The sequence below is a fragment of the Lampris incognitus genome, chromosome 15, assembly GCF_029633865.1.
Source record: "Lampris incognitus isolate fLamInc1 chromosome 15, fLamInc1.hap2, whole genome shotgun sequence".
Lineage (NCBI taxonomy): Eukaryota > Metazoa > Chordata > Actinopteri > Lampriformes > Lampridae > Lampris > Lampris incognitus.
The window spans coordinates 25011314-25032616 of NC_079225.1; the positions used below are offsets into that span (position 1 = coordinate 25011314).

Below are 21303 nucleotides of genomic sequence, written 5' to 3' on the forward strand. Positions count from 1 at the left end.
TAATGGGAGCAGCCAAAAGTAGGAGTAGTAATAGAGATTAGAATATTAAGTAATAAGCAAATCTTATTGACAATGCTAACCAAAGAGTTGCCTCAGTATAGTAATTCCTTTGAGTAACAAGAAACATTTTGTTTTCAGAGACTTTTCAAACTGGTTTTTACTCTAGTTCTGGTGGGAAATTTTGCCCATTTCCAGTGTCGTGTATTTCTCCATCCCAACACATAATAGCCCATCCTGATTCCCACTGAGACATGCTAGAGAGCACCATTGTCTATGGAAAGTCTTTAGATGTGTGTCTAGTGGAATAAACAAGAGGGTATTGCCTCAGGTGCAATAGCACTGTCCTTGGTTATGTAATTTCTATTGTTGTAACGTCTATTGTATAAAGAGGGGCAGAGCCAAGGTGGATGACAATGTCTAGCCAATACAGTCCTGCCTACCCACATTTCTGTCACAACAAAAGAACAAGAGGAGTAAGGTTAACAGAAGAGCCTTTATCTTTCCACTGATCTTCTATAAAAATATCTTATTGGTAGTTCCTTATGTATCTGTGAATGTCCAAAAAGTTGGAAATAAATACATCACTGCCTTGAAAAGTACTATGTTTATGGTGTGACACTGGGACTTTATCAAGGAAAAGGAGCTGAACCTAAGTCAACATACTCTGTTAGCATTAGCATTTCCTCAACCATCAATCCAGAGTTGTGAAACTTGAAAGAGCACAAGCCACAAAAAGTCACGTGACTAAATTTACATCTGAAAGCACACTCTGTTAAATGTGCAAAAACACACAGAGCGCAGGCTCCTTTCCTTGTGTCTGTTCATTTATAGAAAGTGATGTCGTGGAAGTTCTGAGCTGCTGACCGGGTCACTAAAGTGGACCAGTGGTGACAAGCTAAGAGCAGACAGACAGGATTCCTCCTCACCTTTTACAGCTCAAACTCCACTGCCTCAACAAAAAGGCCTGGGTATACATTGCAATGCAAATAACACTTCCCTTTCTTTACAGACAGCCTGGAACAAAAAGAGAGAGCCACACAGTAAGAAAGAATAAGGAGGAGGGAGAAAGACATTCATCATAGATAAGGTACAACAGACTGGTAGATGTTGTACTTGAACACGTCAACACTTCCTCACAAGAACACTTATGGAGTTTGTTTTGTCGAGATAAAAAAAGCATTCATATCACTGAGCAACATCTGAGAAAATGAAAAACAATAATGATTCACTGAAGGTGTCTGCAAACCATAAGGGGTGCACAAAATCTTAGATAAACTATATGAAATGACTGAATGAATCACAACCATGTAACAGGACTTATTCATAATAAGAAAAATACCAATGAATATGTTTCAGCTTTAGAGAAGAGGTCTGAAACTTTTCATGTGAGTTTTAGCAGTCCATCCATCCATTATCCAAATCGCTTATCCTGCTCTCAGGGTCGCGGGGATGCTGGAGCCTATCCCAGCAGTCATTGGGCGGCAGGCGGGGAGACACCCTGGACAGGCCGCCAGGCCGTCACAAGTTTTAGCAGTCCAAACAAGACAAATAATGGATGTGCCAGTCCTAAATAAAATTACAAAATCAATGTAGAAAGAAAGCTAGCTGGCAATGCTTGTTGGCCACTGAGAAGTTGAGGGTTGAGTATCTTGGTCAGGTCAATTGCACAATGGCACCCTGGTAGAAAATTAAATGGAATGACTGCATTTCTAGAGTGTTTGTTTTAGTTCGAGGACACAAAGCATTTTACGTGAAACAACTGTATCACATTACAATAAGGTTGGCCCCAGTGGGAATCAAACCCCTAACTTCGGCAGTATCTGCGCCACGCTCATACAGAAATACTCTTTATTAGTCATTTTTTACATACATACAAACGAAATTTACTCTCTGCATTTAACCCATCCTATTAACCCATCCTAGCGCCTTAATTTCCTCCATCTAAACCCCGACAAAACTGAAGTTCTCTTAAATCGGTCCTGAGAACTTTGCCACTGCAGTTGATCAGTTTATTGGTCCACGTCATTCAAACATCAAACCTACCACTAAAAATCTTGGTGTCATCTTTGACCAGAATATGTCTTTCAATCACCATGTTACTAAGCTTGTCCAATCCTGTTTTCTTCAGCTATGAAATATTGCAAAAATCAGAAATATTTTGTCTTTTAAGGATACTGAAAAATTAATTCACACTTTCATTTTCTCCCTTCTAGATTACTGTAACTCCCTCTACTCTGGCCTCAACAAAGCTACTTTAAATCGTCTACAGTTGGTTCAGAATGCAGCTGCTAGACTACTAACCAGAATAGCCGTAGGTTCCACATTACCCCTATTCTTAGATCCCTCCACTGGCTTCCCGTAAAATTCAGAATAAGCTATAAGATATTATTGATTACATTTAAAGCATTGCATGATCTTTCCCCCACTTATATTTCTGATCTTCTCATTCCACTTCCCGACCCCTTCGATCCTCAAACCTCGGTCTTTTATCCATTCCTCTCTCCAACTGCAAAACAAAAGGTGACCGCGCTTTTGCAGTTTTAGCCCCAAGTCCCTGGAATAATCTCCCCCAATCCATTAGATTCACTGAATCTTTGGACTGTTTTGAGCGGCTTCTAAAAACCCTTCTTTTCAGGCAAGCCTTTTTATAGATTCCCACCCCGACTTCTGTTTTGTTTCATTTTTAGTTTGGTCTGTTACTCCCAAAGCCATGTTTTTATATTCATTCAATTTATTTTATGTATCTATTCGTATTTTGTGTATGGAGTGTAAAGCAGTTTGTAACTGTATGTTTTTAAAAGCGCACAAAAATAAAATGTTGCTTTGCTTGCTTGTTTGTTATTGTATAGGAGCAGTGGGCAGCCGCCCTGCAGCACCCGGGGACCAACTCCAGTTCTTCTTTTCATTACCTTGGTCAGGGGCACAGGCAGGAGTATTAACCCAAACATGCCCAAACAACGTCTTTTTGATGGTGGGAGGTAACCAGAGCACCCAGAGGAAACCCACGCAGACACGGGGAGCACATGCAAACTCCACACAGAAAGGACTTGGGACGGCCTGGGGTTCGAACCTAGGACCTTCTTGCTGTGAGGCAACAGTGCTAACCACCATGCCGCCACAACACCGGCACTTTTTTAACTGAACTACACAGGATCACAGTTGGAGTTGTAAAAGGATGGAGAAATACTACTTGTTCACTTTGCCCACCCACATTTTCCCAGCCGGTCAAGGAGATTTGAATCAGCAATCAATCAAATGACAGGTATAAACAGACAATGAACAGCACATAAGGCTGAAAGCCCCAGCCTCAAAAGTCACCACAGAATTTGAAAAACTTGATCATACATTGAAAATAAGCTATGTTTGAGCTTCACAAAGCAGGTATATATAGTAGAAATGCTGCGTGGAGACTGCTTGTATGCCCATTTAAAGCCAAAACATAAAGACCCTAACCAGGTTTAAGGAACACACAACCTAAACACCCTGAGAAATTAAAAAAAGTAATGCTGAGTCATCTGTCACTCTGTCTTCCTACATCCACAATGGCTTACTTTTTATAAAAAGCCAAGCGACGCTTTCAACCCCCACAATATCTTTTGCCAGTTGTGATGGTGGTGGATCTGGAAAAGGCAGACATCCTGTGACAGACACTGGATTCGATGACAGCTTAACTGGTAGAGTAAGAGCCCAGCAGCATGGGGTTGTTTCTGAGAAAAATGTGCCCCCACTACTGTGCAAACACCATTCTCTCATAACAAGATAATAACCCAAACTGCATCCATAAACCAAAACACCTCCCATGGGATTTGCTGGCTCTACTGATCAGTCAGCCGGAGCTCAAAGTAAATTAGATTTTCCAAAACATTTCTCCATCATCAGCTCCATCACCTTTCTCCATCTCTTTTGGGGGATGGTCCAGTATCTTCCACATACACTGCAGGATTTATATGACAGCACTGCAAGAGGGACCGGTGCCATTCTAACAGAAAAGGATGGCCCACCTTGATATTCAGTATTGTACTAAATACTGATATATAGTGTTTGGTGTGTTTGATTTTTGCCCACCCCCAGTCCACAATGCTATTTTCCCTTTCAATATCACTGAAAAGGAGTAATGTCCAGTAAAGTAGGATATTCTTAAAACATACATGTAATACAACACGCATTGCTAGAAGAGCACACGGATGCACTGTCAACTGATAAGAGTGTGATACAGCACCATCTAAACCGCTGTGAGTGCCACATGGCTATTCTGCTAAACTGGGTTGAGGATGGTTTAGAGCCACATCCTCCATTATTATTTATGGATACAGGGAGAAAGCAAAACAAGCACAGAGTGGAATAAACAGATGCACATGTGCACGCGTGCACACAAGAAAAAACAAAACAAAATTGAAAATACAAACTAAAGATCAAGCGGTCTACATTTTTTTTTTACATCTTAGATATAATCATTCAGTGGTGTGCAGCGTTATGATTCTGAACTGATGCAGTGATCAATGTTCACTCTCTCAGTGTGACTCTGATAACCCTCAGCACTGGTATTACATTGGCTTTCTAGCTGTGCATGTGCACACACAGGTAGTTTTAGACAAAAGAATGTATGATGCAACTGGTGTGTGTGTGTGTGGGGGGGGTGTGTACTGGGGGGTTGCCCACCATGCCTCACGGTCCTGGGTTCCAGCTTGACCTTTTCATAGCCAAGTTGCTCGCTCAGAGCGGCAGTGTTGCTAAGGTCAGTTTATTCACATAAGGGGTCAGGGCAGGTCAAGGAGCATTGTGTGACTGGGAGCAGAGGCTGGGACTGAATGCAGATGGAGGCAGCGTAGGGCACTAGCCAAATTGTGCTGGAACTCCAAAGGGACACAGATCTTGTAATGAAAATGAAAAGCGTGGAAACGACCAGAGAGACGATGGCTACCTTGGAGTGAATCTGAGTTTAATCTGGGAATTGTGGCTAATGAAACACTGTGGTGGCTTCCATCCCAGAGAGTCACTGGATATAACTTGGAACATATCTTACCAATCCATAATTTTTTGAGGGATAATTATATTATGCAGCTGCTTAAACTCCAAGGTTCAATTCGTATTTTCATGGTTAATCTGTTCATGCTGTTCATGATGGTTGGGTAAGTACTAGGTTATGGTCTATGAAAATTTCAGTTTCCTTCTATACTTTCAATCTTCCGAATAGTTGTACGTTCCACGTGGTGATGTTCAATATCCACCTATACTTTAAGTCACAAAACTAACCGAGTCTTTCAAATTTCTTCTCTTTCTTAATTCTCCTATATATATAATTTATTTATTTATTTTGATTTTTCCTTTTTCTCCCCAACTGTATCCGGCCAATTATCTTACTCTTCCGAGCCGTCCCGATCGCTGCGTCACCCCCTCTGCCGATCAGGGAGGGTTGCAGATTGCAGACTACCACATGCCTCCTCCGATACATGTGGAGTCGCCAGCCGCTTCTTTTCACCTGACAGTGAGGAGTTTCACCAGGGGGACATAGCGTGTGGGAGGATCACGCTATTCCCCCCAGTTACCCCTCCCCCCTGAACAGGCACCCCGACCGACCAGAGGAGGCGGTAGTGCAGTGGCCAGGAGGCATACCCACATCCGGCTTCCCACCCACAGACATGGCCAATTGTGTCTGTAAGGACGCCTGATGAAACCGGCGGTAACACGGGGATTCGAACCAGCCATCCCCGCCCGTGTTGGTAGGCAACGGAATAGACTGCCATGCCACCCGGATGCCTGCTTTAGCAGAATATTTTTTAAAAGTATCTAGTGCCCAAATACTGAACACACTGTCCTACATGTAATCAGTAACATTCAGTTTCAATACTCACAATGAGTAACTTAATCAGATTACATTTTGAATACATCTCCAAAGCGCACATGTGAAACAGTTGTGCTGTATCAATATTATTCATGCCATGCTGTTACTTATTCCTTGGTGTTACTGGCATCTCCATGCTATTATCTCAATATGTATTAACCATCTGCAAATCACCACTGTGCACTACTGAAGTGTGGTGCATGCAGGAGGAAATGTGCATGTGCAGAGTTGAAAATAGTTCATCTTGTATTATTATTTTTAAAAGGAAAACAATCAGCACCAGGGCATATCAGATGGGTTGGCACTTTGGGGGGGGGGGGGGGGGCTTTTTCAGTTGACCTCACATTGCTATTACTTTTATTAAAGTTGCATAAATGAGAAATAGACTATGACAGCGAAGCAGAAATTTACACTGGAACTGTGCACAGACACACACGCACCAAGCACGAACGCACTACATGAACTAAGGCGCATTATAAATCTACCGCCGCTGATGAGGAAAGTATTCGAAAAGTATTGTCAAAATCTAAAGTAACTGTAATCTGAATACTGGTGTTTTGAAACACAGCGTGGGCCTAACAGAGATACTTCATTGCTGTATTCTGTATATGTAACGCTGTTAGTTGTATGCCGTTATAACCCAATCCTGCTCACTATAGCACAGATTTGGAGGTGTTTAAAAATTGCTTCTACGAGCTGAAAATCTAATGACTCCCCAAAATCCATCCCTATGCAATATCCTGAAGCCAACTACCCAGTACACCTCAATAGAGCTTAGAGTACCAACCCCCCGCCATTTCAGATACACACACACACACACACACACACACACACACACACACACACACACACACACACACACACACACACACACACACACACACACACACACACACACACACACACGAGTCCCCTCCTTCTGACCCCAAAAACTGTAGGCCAAAGGAACTTGGGATCACAAGTCAGCTTTTGCTACCCAGTGAGCCATCACATTTCTAAGCGAAGCCCTCTAGACCTATCCCCTTATCTGCCATTCAAAGTGGGCTTAACACCCCACAGCTACATCAGGATGGATTGCTCCTTTTGCAAAAAGCCAGTAAGAGGGGGGAAAAATAGTTACCCACTAAAGTGTGTGGCACTGGTAGAGCTGAAAACAAAAACCTGGCAAAGCTAGAATTGAAAGGGTTGCAAATTTGTAAAATTAACAACAGTTTGACATCTGATGATAAAACCCTGCCCTGTTGAGTGTTAGGCTAGTGATGAATTATACACAGGTCCCAAAGGGCAAGTAGAGCTCATTACCTGGAGTTTGATTCATGATTTCAAGGGGCTGATGCCAAGACGGGACCCCGGTGACCCCTTCCTGGCCAGCATCACAGTACAGCTAGTCAGATTGGAGGGTACGATTCAAAGCCTGCCCTTCCCCAATACATCCCACACAGAAGCAGATGAGCAAAGATCTAAAATCCATGGTTCAATGAGTTGATGAAGGGTAAAGCCAAACAAGAAGTCCCAGACCAACCAAAAACAAACATCCAGAGAGAGAGAGAGGGAAAGCAGGAAAGGCGGCGTTAGCTTTGGTTGGTGTCACTGTTGTAGAGAACTGACTCTTTGCGTGTGAGAAGATGTGGCTGCTCGCCAACCCCCTCTCTGCCTGTGTGTGTGTGTGTGGGGGGGGCAGACAGAGGGAGAGTGCGACTGTTTAATCTGTCCCTCTCTCCACTATTGGTGGTGTGTGTGTGTGTGTGTGTGTGTGTGTGAGTATACGCACATGCATCCCATCCCCCGCCTATCTCCATCGGCAGTCAGATTAAATGGTCGGTGTTGGTGATTAGAGCTGTGCTGTCCTGGCCAGTGGGTAGCAGGCTAACAGGGGGTGTGCCCCCTGCCTCCGCTGCAGCCCGAGAGGATTAGCCACCGCTAATGCTAAACTAAGCTCCAGCCGGTGAGGCAAGGGGCCAGGGGCGGGGGCTTTCTTTTCTAACCCCAAGTCAAGCACTCTGGCCTGGATAACATATGCCTGAGGGCCGAGTGCTGGTGGCCAAGATCACTGCCATTATTCAAACAGCACTACAACAAAGTGCATTAGGTATACACATAAGTCCACACTTTCGTCCATTTTTTTGCCTTATCTGTGTGTGCAAATGCTCACATGCTGTGCCCCCATGCATGATAACCAATTAGATGTGGTCTATTGCCTTAGACCAGTCCATATCATGGCCACCTTTTGCATTTTTGGACCAATAATAGACAATACTATAGTACGTACAGTATATGAACAAAAACTTGAGACCATGACCCCTGCAAGAGCTCCCTGTGCTTTCTCCTCTTCTCTCCATTCATTCTACTCCACTCTTTAATATTCAAGCCTTGAGTGCACTACTTTTGAATACTTGCCCCATTGAGGAAAAGTCTTAGCATGCGAACGTCAACCATTCCCAACAACCATGAAGCTGCAGAAACGTGTTTTCTCAAGGGAAGAACAGCACATTTCTCATGAATTTGTTCTCTGCATTTAACCCATCCAATTGTATAGAAGCAGTGGGCAGCTGCAGCACCCGGGGACCAGCTCCAGTTCTTCTTTCCTATTGCCTTGGCCAGGGGCACAGACAGGAGTATTAACCCTAACATGCATGTCTTTTTTTGATGGTGGGAGGAAACCCACGCAGATATGGGGAAGAACATGCAAACTCCACACAGATAAGGACCTGGGATGGCCTGGGGTTTGAACCCAGGACCTTCTTGTTGTGAGGCAATAGTGCTAACCCCTGGGCCACTGTGCCGCTAATTAAAAAAATCAACACACTTAAATCTCCAACCAATCAATTTTCAAGTTTGTTTTTTTTACACTTTTTGTTGTTGTTGGAATTTTTCCCCCTTTTTTCTCCTCCCCAATTATACCCGGCCAATTACCCCACTCTTCCGAGCCGTCCCGGTCTCTGCTCCACCCCCTCTCTGCTGATCCGGGGAGGGCTGCAGATTACCACATGCTTCCTCCGATACATGTAGAGTTGCCAGCCGCTTCTTTTCACCTGACAGTGAGGAGTTTCACCAGGGGGACATAGCACGTGGGAGGATCATGCTATTCCCCCCAGTTTTCCTCTCCCCCCAAACAGGCGCCCCGACTGACTAGAGGACTCGCTAGTGCAGCAAGCATGACACATACCCACAGCCGGCTTCCCAACCGCAGATACAGCTGTGTCTGTAAGGACGCCCAACCAAGCCGGAGGTAACATGAGGATTCGAGCCGGAGATCCCTGTGTTGGTAGGCAACGGAATAGACCGCTACACTGCCCGGACGCCCGCTGTTTTTTACACTTTTAACTCACCCGACAAATGACCAGGATCATGATTTCAGCCAGTTGGATGGACTCAGACTGGCCACAGAGTGTGTGCATACATGCACACTTAGACATGGGCATGGCTTTCAAGTCAAAAATCAAACAAAACCTTACAAAGGGAGCACATACAGACGAGAGGAGGAGAGGGGCAAAAAACCCCACAAAAAATGGGACATCGAGAAATTGAAGTATAGCAGATCGATGAACTATTTATTCATATCATTTATAAATCACAAAAGAAACTAACAAAAGTATTTTGAAACTACTTAAAACTTCTAAATCTTAAATACAGAGAGAACAAGTCACATTCTTTTATTTTATTTCTCCAGCTTTCTGATGCACATCCATACTACTACATTGTGGGTCAGCTGAGAAAATGCAGTGTAAATTTTACATCAGTTATAGTTCACCTACACTCGGCAAAATTACCACAGAAAGTTATGTTGTCCATTTTTAATTAACCTAAAAATGCCCCCCCCCCTTTAAGTTTTACTCATGGATGTATTATAGTAGAACTGCAGCCAATTTTTCCCAGTGGTCACCCGCCCGCGGTATTGCAGCGAAAAATCCCCTGCGGCCCAAAAAGCATTTTCCCCATAGACCACCATTGTAAAGGAGACGCCTGTAAAACTGTTGACAGGACACCTGCAGCTATAATCATGGTCAATTATTACTCTTTGTATTGTATATTTTTAAACCATGAGGTTTTAAGCTTTTTAAAAAAATTTCCAAAGTCCAGAAAAAGCCCAGAAAAAATCTTTTTTCCTGCATGACGGCACGGCTGTGTACGAGCCGTTCTCATAGTCTAGAGGCATGATGGGAGTAACACTACTGTGCATATTCAGTGGGCCCCGTGTGACCGGAAGTAACCCGGAAGCCAGAAACCTTTCCGGCATATGCACCAGGCGAGCAGTTCTCATAAGAATGAACAGGCGCCATTTTTAGATCCGGTATCCAGTTCCACTATAACACATCCATGGATTTACTAGATGGCCCTAATTTGACCAAAGCAGTTACTTCCATGTTGACTCTCCAAACGATACTCCCTCATACTACACTTCCCATGAGAACGAGCCCCCTCCACCTCCTAACGTTCCTTACTATTTTGGGTTTTAAACCCTAATCCCAAATCAGACAGAACAGGACAGGGCTGGTATCAACAAGACTAGACTGTCTGCCAAAACTGACTGCCAAACAGTCCAGATCGTACCGATACTGAAAAGGGAAGGAATGGCTTATTTGCTGACATGTTTTCCAAACATTAAACAGAGAAATCTACTAAACAGATTTTCAGATTGATTAGGATTCAGATTTTCTATATCAAAAGGCAAAATAAAGACCAAAAAAATTCAGGCTAGAGTGGAGTTTTTACTATGTCCTTCATTTACACCTGCTAGGACTCTCGCTGTGGTGTCCTGTTGAATGACTGCTGTGCTTACCCATGCATTACATTCACATACACACAAATCTGTCTGTGGGACTGCATCCTCACTTTCCTCTGTTGCCCTTGTGTTGACCCACTCTTGCCTTGTCAGCTGCTTTCAGTACACACACACACACACACAAACCTCCCCCGTGGTCTCTCGATGGACCTGTCAGTCACCTGTCACCCAGGGGCTGAAATTAACAGGTCAATAGGGTCTGTCACTTCCTCATGCAAGAAACTGCTAAGTGAATAATTATACACACACACTTACTTCTGTTTTACCCCACCACCTGTAATTGCTGACAAATCACATTTTCTTTGTCGACTACAGTGGCTTTACAGAGACTGGTTAAACATCCTCCTCCGGAGTAATAGTTCTCTGTCGCAGACACAGCATAATGCCAAACAGTTGCGCGCGCGCACACACACACACACACACACACACACACACACACACACACACACACACACACACACACACACACACACACACACACACACACTACATACATATATTAGTACTGAAGAGTTTAAAACCTATATCAAATTATACCAGCCAACTATCACAACATGCAAATACACCACAAGCTCATTCTCTCTCTTGCCTCCTCTGTGAGTACCTCTTTTCTTCCTTGTGCGAGCCCCACAGCGTCTCTGTCCCTCCTCTTCCTCTGAGATGGTGAAGAGGGAAGGGATAGCTGAACGGCTGCCTCCCTTCCCTAGCCTCCCCATGCCCTGCGGGCAGCCCCCTCCTCCCCCTCCACCTCGTCCTTTACTGTATGGCATAGCCTGCCCTGTTGCTAACTCTCGAGCCCGTTGCTAACTCACCCACCCCTGCCCATCCCACCCTGCAGCGGTGGGTGGGAGGGGGCAGGTTAGGAGACACCCGAGGAGAATGATGATGGGTGGGGGGGGGGTGCCAAGAGGTAAAGTCACCCTCAATCCTTCCTGTTTACAGTGACCCGTCTGGCTAACAGCTAATGCTAATAGCTAGAGCTCCTCTGGCTGCTCGCTCCTCATCTGCAAAAGTGACAGGAGAGGAGACGGAGAGAGGTGGGTAAGAGGAGGAGCGAAAGAGTACAGAAGAAAGAGTCGAGGATGGAGAGATGAATGAAGACAGTGGCAGAGATGCAGAAGAAAACTGATGGAATGGGAAGATTACAGAGTGAAAGTGAAGAGGGAGCAAGAAAGAGAAAGAGTGAGGATGAGGATGAGCTCTTGGCTTAGAGAAGAATATTTAATCCTCAGGACTGGAATGGTGGAGAAATGGAAAGATTCCATTCCTCTTTTTAAGTCTCCTTCTTCTCTTCTGTCACTCTTCTCAAGGCAACTACTAGGACTCCAGCTATCTATCTTTCACCTCCATCTATTTCCTCACCTCCATCTATTTCCCTCTCCTTTCATGATTCCTTTTCTGGCCAGGTCAGCCCAGTAAACAGAAACATAGAGGATGCACATCACACTGATGCTAGCCACACACATGCAGGCTCAGCAGGCAATGCGACTATTAAAACATTCAGTGTGACTCAAACAACAGGAGGTAGGCTGGTGCAAGGAAAGGGTTTTTCCTGACGGCATCAGTATGTAAGCCGATGACGTGCGAAGAGGGGAAGACGGGAGAACAGATTTTAAGCACACTTAAACGTAAAGTACACACACAACTTTGCACGCACATGCATTAGTAGGCACACACACAAACACGCATTTACAATAGTATTCAACTTGCCTCTGTGCAGAGTGTGTGCATTAAGCACGTGGCATATGGTTCCACCCTGTTTTCTACTTAAAGGGCCATCAGTTATTTTGCATTTGTACTTCTGTAAATTTAATGTTTTTATTCATGTCTAGGCACCGCTCCACTGGAAAAATACAACGTTGAGAGGGACCTAGTGTAAATGGAAAGATGAATCAATGCATTGTGTTCAATAGGAGAGGGGGTGCAATAACTGTCACATATATAAAAATTGGTTTTGCATGTGTACTGCACACCCTGAGCTTTATTTAGCTGGTGTATTGACAGAGGAGGTCAAGAGCGGAGGTTGATTGACCAGGGGCAACCAAATCATTATAGGCTGGTCATATTACAGGAAACACCTACAATATGCAAACAAGACTACAAACATCTGCTCCTGGACCAGCATCCAAAGGCCTCTCCTTTTGCCGGCATACACACACACACACACACACACACACACACACACACACACACACACACACACACACAGCATAAATAAATTTCACCAAGACAGCTCAGAATCCTGAAGACTCAAGGCTCAAAAGGACAAGCAGCATTGTGCTTCAACAGAACCACTAGCTGCCATTTTGGGTCAAAGGCCACCACTTTGCCCATTGTAACCAGACTTATGGTCCTTTGTCATTGCTAGGTGGAACGGTTCTGAGCATGTAAAGAAACCATTCCAATGGCATTTCCATTAGAACATGTTTGGCATAGAGTGGTTCTAAACCATGTTTATTTTTAGATTTTCAACACCATTTAATGACTGTGATTAACATACTTGACCAGATCACGCTGATGGGAGGTCTTAATGACATCAGTGTTCAATGATTGGTTTTACATCATGTCAGAGCCGGTGACAACAGATCTGGTAGGGGTTGATATCATCTGGCATCATTATTACATCCTGCACTGACCTTATACAATGCATACTGAAAGTGAAACAAGCAGGCATTTTCAATCAGAAGCCAAAACAAAACAAAAATGTCTGTATCAGTGTTGTGGCTAGTGAAGGAGACATGTCACATGTGCATTATATAGATGGATGCTGTTGCATGTGTCATTTATTGTAGGCATAGCATTTTTTCTGCAGAACTTCCTAGTAATCATTTCAGCTGCAGCACAAATGGAAATACAGATGATAACTGTGCACACTTCTTGCCAGCACAGCAGGGCACACAGCGGCCTTGTTATGGCCTCAGTATGATAGTAAAAAAAAAAAAAGATATTAATTTCAGAGGCACCCCTCATCACAAGCAAATCCAATTTCTGATTTTAAAAAATTAACAGCAAATGTCATCTTTTTTTACTGTTTAGGCCTGTAATACATCTTGTGTTTAATGAGATTTCAGTAGAGCACCAATAGAGTGAATATCCTCTGTTGAGGGTTCATTAAAGTAAGTGCTTGAGTGAGGCCACTGATCTCATTTTTTAAACCTATTATTGATGGAGATTGGGTTTGAAAGACATTATGCATAAATTCTTTCATTCTTTAAACTCCCCCAGCATTTCCTATGTGCACACATACAAACACGTTCAAGAAAGAGGAATCTGATCTTTGTCCCCACAGCATACAGTAACACTGTAATCCTACACTTAGACTTTAACCGGATAGGCTAGGATACACACCCTTCTCACACATCACCCTATTCAGCCAGAGAGAGAGAAGCAAGAATGGATACACAGGGAGAAGCCCTCCAATAAAAACACAATATTGCTGGTAAACTCCGTAGTACAATTCAAAGAAATATGCTGATATTTACCAAACAAAATCTTTTAAAAAAATAAATTAAAAAAACAAAACCCTCTGATTCTATGGCCATAGACATTTGCATAATTTACATATTGAGGGATAAACTTCTTTTTTTTTTTACAACATCCAATTTAGAATACTTTTGAGACAAACTATTAAAAACAACCTCAAACCTGCATAAAAAAAGAAAAGCACAACACAGCTGTCATGTTTTATTTTACTTTTGGCTGATGACTCAACACCAATGAATCAGTCTATGACCCGGCCCTGTAAATAAAACCCAACACCTTCGCTATCCAAAGTAACGTAAATGGAAGACGGAATCGTTTATTATAGGGCCCATGTACGTATTTGTATTTTATAAATAAGAGAAAAACAACTCGATCGATGATCCAAAGAGTCACGACCTTGCGAGTGGAGCATAGACCGCTAGACTCACTCCCATCAACCAAACACACACAGTCTAGTTCAGTGGTTCGCAACCTTTTTGGGGTCCTGGACCCCCTGCGCATTTTTGATCTACCCTGAGGACCCCTCCACCTGATCTTGGGGGAGGGGGGTTGCAATTTGTAGAAACAGTAGAAACTGCATTTTAAATTGCATTATAGCATTTATTCACTCTTTGGGGCAAAAATAAGAGCTTTCAGTTGTAACTTAGATATAGTTAACAAAAGAGAATTATTATGCAGTAACTTTCAGATATATGTAACAAAACAGAGTATGTACTCAGTAACTTTCAGATATATGTAACAACAGAATTTTTATGCAGTAACTTTTAACAATGCAAACGGGAGCGAGATCTCTTATTAAAATACAATAAATTACACTTGTGAAACAGATGTAATTAGAGAAAAAAGTCCTGTTACCCTTTACAGTTTAGGTAGATAAAGGTCTCAGTCACATTTGAGTAAAATAATCCTATTTCTATAAATGTCATAGGATCTTTTTTTTAAAAGATATTTTATTTTCACGGACCCCTTGCAATTACACCACGGACCACTAGGGGTCCGCGGACCCCCGGTTGAGAAACACTGGTCTAGTTCACCGTGGAGGAGCACGCTTCAAAACACCAGCATTAAATGGGTTTAGTGAAGCCTGTTCCGCCGTGGGAGACATCCCCCCCCCTACATAATATCCCCAGATAAACGCAGGCCACGATGTGTTACATAGCCTAAACTGGGGGGGGGGGGGGTGAGGAGGTTGTGCGTGCTGCCTTTTGGGACACTGCTAGGTTTAAAGACGAGCCCTTGTCTTTTTTCCCATGAAGTCACCTGTCACGTCTGTGGACGGAGATACGAGGGAACTCTGGCACGCGGGTTTTTCTTACTCGGCCACTTTCCCAAAATGTCAGCAACAGGTGTTAACGCTGCGCAGGAAACGCTCTTAAAGTTCACAGAAACGATTAAGAGGAATAAAACGTTAAAAGAAAAACACGTTAGACTCGTTTAAGTTTCAATAATAATAATAATAATAATAAAAAAATCAACCTTCTCGGTAACTCGGTTGATAATTAATCCTATTCCCATGACCGGTTTCGCGTAACCTCCGGGCGCTCTTAATTCTCACGGCATTTAAAGCACTCGGGCGACGGCGGGGCGGGGGAGGAAAAGGAATAACTATTTCTCAAACGAACGCGAAGTCTCGGACGACTTGACATTGTGTCGCTTAAATCAAAAAGTTTTGTTAAGTCTTGTTTCCTGGCGATAGGAACTCACCTTGGGAGTCGGTATGAGATGCGTCGCTGCCGTCCCGGTCCGCCATTTCTGCTGACGTCAGCTGAGAGGGATTACACAGCGACAACCCGTCCGACCTTCAGTCTCACTAATATCAATCAACGGGATCCCGACCACAGCCCGTGTCATTAACTCACTGATATAGCTGGTCAAATATGACACTGGCCCACATAAATGCAAATGAGCCAGGACAAACTCTCTTTTTAGGACATTGGGATTTTTGCCAACACACCCCCGGAGTTTGTTTACCCCCATGATGAGTTGTGTATAACACGTAATCTTCTTGTATGTTTCTTTTTTATTTGTATTTCTCTTGTGTTAAGACACCCCTTTGCGTGAGTATCGTGTTGTGTCAAAATTGCACCTCTGTTAAATTCAAATTAGGAAAAAAAACGGAACCAGACTGGTCTCGCAGAGAGCGCACGGGTCCCCCCCGCGGACAGGTGGGGGACAACACAAACGTGCGGACCAACGTACACACCAGCAAGATGACAGCAAACGAGCTTTTCTTAAAACTTGTAAAAGTTAAATTGGCTTTAATGTCTAATTTTAGCGCCTGTCAAAACTTTAGGCCGGTTCTCCTGGGAGATATAACTTACCTGTTGGATCGTTAAAAAGTCTCGTTTTGGACGATCTCAGAGAGTTGTTATGCAGTTGTCAATGAGTCCTCTTGAACCCAAGGTTGCTGTTGTTTTAGACAGAAACATTAAGCATTGTAGCGACATCTGCTGGCAAGCATATGATAGTGCCAAATGACCGAGGGCAATCTTGATACCGTTGCAGCAGGGCCCCATCAACAAGCATATTTGTCAGTTCATCTTGCCTCCCATCAATAAGGATCAATTTACTAAAATAAATTGAAGGTTAATCGTTACATCTAAGGGGTCTGATAAAAGACCAATAAATAATTCCGCAACACCGGATTAAGATAGATAACATAACCATTTAAAACATTAATTTTAATGTTCCCTTTTTTATCAAGATGGTTGCCATGCAACATCTGCTCACTATTATAATAACTCCAACAGAGACCATCCCAGTAAAAGGAATTATTAATAAAGAAATGGTGCAAATATCACGATAATGTCCTTACTTGCAAATTATTGGGGGGTAAGATAATGAGGTAATAGAGATGGTCACAACCCTTTTCACAGTGAAACTAATTTTTAACATTTGTGGGGCGTCTGGGTAGCGTGGCGATCTATTCCATTGCCTACCAACACGGGGATCGCCGGTTCGAATCCCCACGTTACCTCCAGCTTGGACGGGCATCCCTACAGACACCGGATGTGGGCATGTCTCCTGGTCCCTGCACTAGCGCCTCCTCTGGTTGGTCGGGGCGCCAGTACATAGGTTCAGAGTATGGATGGCGGAGTACAAGCTCTCTAATTTGCAGTAGTAGGCTGGTGGAGTGGTTACACACTTTCATGCATTCACACTTCGGAGTTCTGCAGATCTTCTGGTCGCCACCATGCCGCTCTACCAGACCAGAGACCAATTCACTTCTAACTCAAGCAGTAGTTGCAGAGGTGCAGAAGAGAGTTACTTACTCATGACTACCTTGCAAGTTTTATTTGAGGCTGTGATCTGGCACCCAGTATTTCACAAGCCTCACTTTAGCTTATGATACCAGCAGGGGGTGCACTACTCCTGCAGTTTAAAATGTTCATCCGTGAAACTTAAATGTTCTCCTTTCATAGGGCTTAATGCCTGTTTTACTAGACATCTTAGGCACAATTTGAAGATAAGCGGAGTCTGGTGTGAATATCAATGACTGATTGATGAACAGATTGTCAAAATAAAATGACCTGTATATTCAAACGTTAAGCGAAAATGCTATCATCCAGTAGCAAGTCAAGGTGCACATTAGACACTGAAATGCGTTGTATTAAAAGTCAATATGCAAGAGAGGAATTGTGTATCACACATTTTAATGAAAATGTATTAGCTTTAATGCCTCTCAATCATTAATAATTTGGCCTTTTTTTAAATTTCCCTCAATCTGAGTGAATATTTCATCTTATATTCACCCTTTTACAGAGACACATCCAAACAGCTAAAATTGAAGAATAGGGTCATGCTGTTTGAATTATCCCAGAGGCATGTGAAGAAGAGCTCAATGGTCTCTGGCTGAAAATGCATGCTAATCTCTGTTCATACTGTATGCTACGCAGGTTTACCCCCACCCAAATGCCGAGTAAGATAGTTGCCGATTGGTACATGGAGGGAGGTTACCACGGCAACCAGCTGTTTAGCGATTCCCCTGGCAGATCGGGGGGGGGGGATTGAGAGATGCCGGTCTGCGGGTACGGGGAGGAAGGCCTGTCTTTAATAACATGTCACAAATGAGCATATTACCAAAATACAAATATATACATTTGGGGAGGTGTCATCCTGTATTGATGGGATATGGAGAGGAGGAGGAACAGAGAAGGATAGGGAGAGAAATAGGCAGAGATGGGATGACAGACAAAATTGGGAAAACAAGAGGGATGCTGGGCAACTGGCCATGTTGAAGAATACTGATGGCAAAACAGGAAGCTCTATTCATCCTGCTCTGCTCAGAGAAACACGCTCACTGGTCTTGTAATTTCTGTCTCTCTCTGGCTCTGTCTGTCTGTCTGTCTGTCTGTCTGTCTGTCTGTCTGTCTGTCTGTCTGTCTGTCTGTCTGTCTGTCTGTCTCTGTGTCTCTGTTTCTGTAGCTCAAAATCTCTATTTTCCCCTCCCTCTCCTTGGAAATGTAACCTAAGCTCCCCTTTAGCTATCAATTTGTTTTCCAGACCTCCCCCCCCCGCCAACTCGTAGGTAAACCCCGAGGTAAACACATGTTTCTATGTGTTTACCCTCTTTTTTTCCTTTGTGTGCTTGATGTGCATCCTTTGTCTTCCAACGTCTGCTATGGGGTCCACAGGAAGGTGGTTATACAACAGCTGCAAAAGCAAGTCAGTAGATGATGGTTAGGGCTGAGGTAAAGCTGAAGGTCATGTGTGTGTGTGTGTGTGTGTGTGTGTGTGTGTGTGTGTGTGTGTGTGTGTGTGTGTGTGTGTGTGTGTGTGTGTGTGTGTGTACCACCCTGAGGGTGACAGCCTTCTCAGAATATCTATAATTGGCTCCTGGGAGAATGGGATCTTTGGATCTTTACAAAAAAACATGATTGATCAATAAAACCCACCGTACAAGGGGATTCTCTCTCCCTCCCCCTCTATCAGTTTCTCTCTATCCATACGTACTTCTCTCTCACATATATATTTATATATCTGTAAATGAGGAATCACACAAATGTGCACCTGGTGCTCTTCAGTGCGTGATAAACCAGGGAGATGTGGAGCAATAGGGAGGAGTGGTTTGGTTTCCTTGACCTAAATTGTTACATGACTTGATGGGAATAGATGTCACACTTTTCCAATTTGGTGGACGACTGATCACTGATCCTCTGTTGATTAATGCTTGGGGCTCTTCATAGAGGACCATAATCGGCACAGAGAGAGGGGGGGGGGTGATTGATTTTGAGGCCAAGACCCCTCTCTGCTCCACTCATGACTTATTTGGATTAATTTGTGATTGTAAGTGTGTGCGTGTGTGTGTGCGTGTGTGTGTGCGTGTGTGTGTGTGTGTGTGTGTGTGTGTGTGTGTGTGTGTGTGTGTGTGTGAGGGATCAGGACCCACACCACAGGCCAGTGAAAAACAAGGAAGAGGTCAGATACATTTGCAGGTGAAGTGTGCTGGTTTAATGAGCAGAAAATATTTTTAGGGGCAGCAGTTCGGGTACATCCAGCCAAACTGTGTCTTTTTGCAACCATCCGACTTACATCAAAGTCTACAATAGAGGCTGTTTGGACTCAGAACGCGTTGATAGAAAGCAGCAAAACGGTAATTACCGTCATGACCACCGCTGCAATCACCACCATAAGCGGGAGACAAATTATGACAAGAACTTTACTGAAAATATATCATTTTGGCAAAGACACCACAGTTTCCCCTAAACGTCCTGCTGTGTATGTACTATAATACATCAGTGTGCCAGTGTGTCCTAATTGGAGGGATCGATTGTCAAGGTTCAATGGGAGACGTGAAATTAAACCACATGATAACACTTCTCAGAATAGCACCAAATTAAATCAGTTACAATAAAGCCAATTTCAGAATCATGATAACACATTATCCTAAGTGATGACGGTCTCAAAAGGCCTGGTGTCTGTCTGTCTGTCTGTCTGTCTGTCTGTCTGTCTGTCTGTCTGTCTCTTGCATCCTCTTGTTTTTTGTTGCACACGGTCTGATGTCCTGCTTTAGTGTTTGACAGCTCTTACTTGTCTTTTTGCTCCTTTCTTGAATTCTCTCTCTCACTGCTCTCTCTCTCTCCTCTCTCTCTCGCTCCTCTCTCTCTCTCTCTCTCTCTCTCTCTCTCTCTCTCTCTCTCTCTCTCTCTCTCTCTCTCTCTCTCTCTCTCTCTCTCTCTCTCTCGTTCGCTCCGTCTTATCTCTCTCTGTTCAGAGAGCCTTCCAAGCAGCAGACAGATCTCTCCATAGCAACATAACTTAGTCAGAAACCATTTGTTTGACGACTCAGACCAGCACCTCCATGACCGCTGTTCATTCCCAGATCTCATTCATAATATAACGGCACCAGCGAAAGGAATAGCTCGTGCTGGGTTAACCTGCCCGGGAATAATGTACCGAGGCCCCTCATTGGTCCCTCATTTTGTTATGAGACCACATTGGTCTTTTTTTTTCATTTTTGCATAGCATTAATTCTCTGTGTTTATCAGTATTTGATTTTGTCTTTCATAACAGCAGCACCTGTAACATCCTCTTGTTATGTTACTACTGTTTTCACAACACTTGCTGGTGATGTTGCATATAGCCTGTGTTGTTTTTGGGAACATGATGGTGTAAAATCCTTGTTAATTATCTCTCTCTAGGATGTGGTTCTGCAGAAGCAGATGGTGTTATGGAGAATGATCTGAACTTGACCCCCTGCAGCCAGACAAAACCCCCAACCAGGACACCCCTGACATTGCCCTGCCCTGCCTTGCACACACACACACACACACATACACACACACGCACACAGCATATTATTCACACATGATTCCCTATTATATTGTTTACACTGAGCTGTCTTTGCTCTCCATTTAAATGATGTCATTAGTTGTTGTCCTTTCACTTAGACACACACCCACACACACCCACCCACACACACACACACATGCACACATACACGCATGCATGCAAGCTGTATCCAGGTCTGATCCTCCACAGCTGACCAATCACAGAACTACATCCACCCGAGGATTCATGGAGAGGGCCAATCACGGCAAAGAGGGCAAGCATCAAAACAGCTCATTTATATATCGTACAAACACGTAGACATATGGCGATGTAATGACCCAAGAAAATAGAGGTATCAATTCTAAATCTCTGCAATTAATCCCTGAGTAGATGATGGTATTGTTGACGACAAAATGCATAGATC

General features: G+C 43.6%; 1 protein-coding gene across 1 annotated transcript in view; it reads right to left on the reverse strand.

Moving 5' to 3' along the window:
- map7b (microtubule-associated protein 7b) overlaps positions 1-15858 on the reverse strand; it is a 50476-nt gene extending 34618 nt beyond the window's left edge. Inside the window, exon 1 of the mRNA XM_056294174.1 lies at positions 15813-15858. Coding sequence (XP_056150149.1) covers positions 15813-15858 — 46 coding nt within the window. The remainder of the gene's footprint in view (positions 1-15812) is intronic.
- Positions 15859-21303: the final 5445 nt, after the last annotated feature.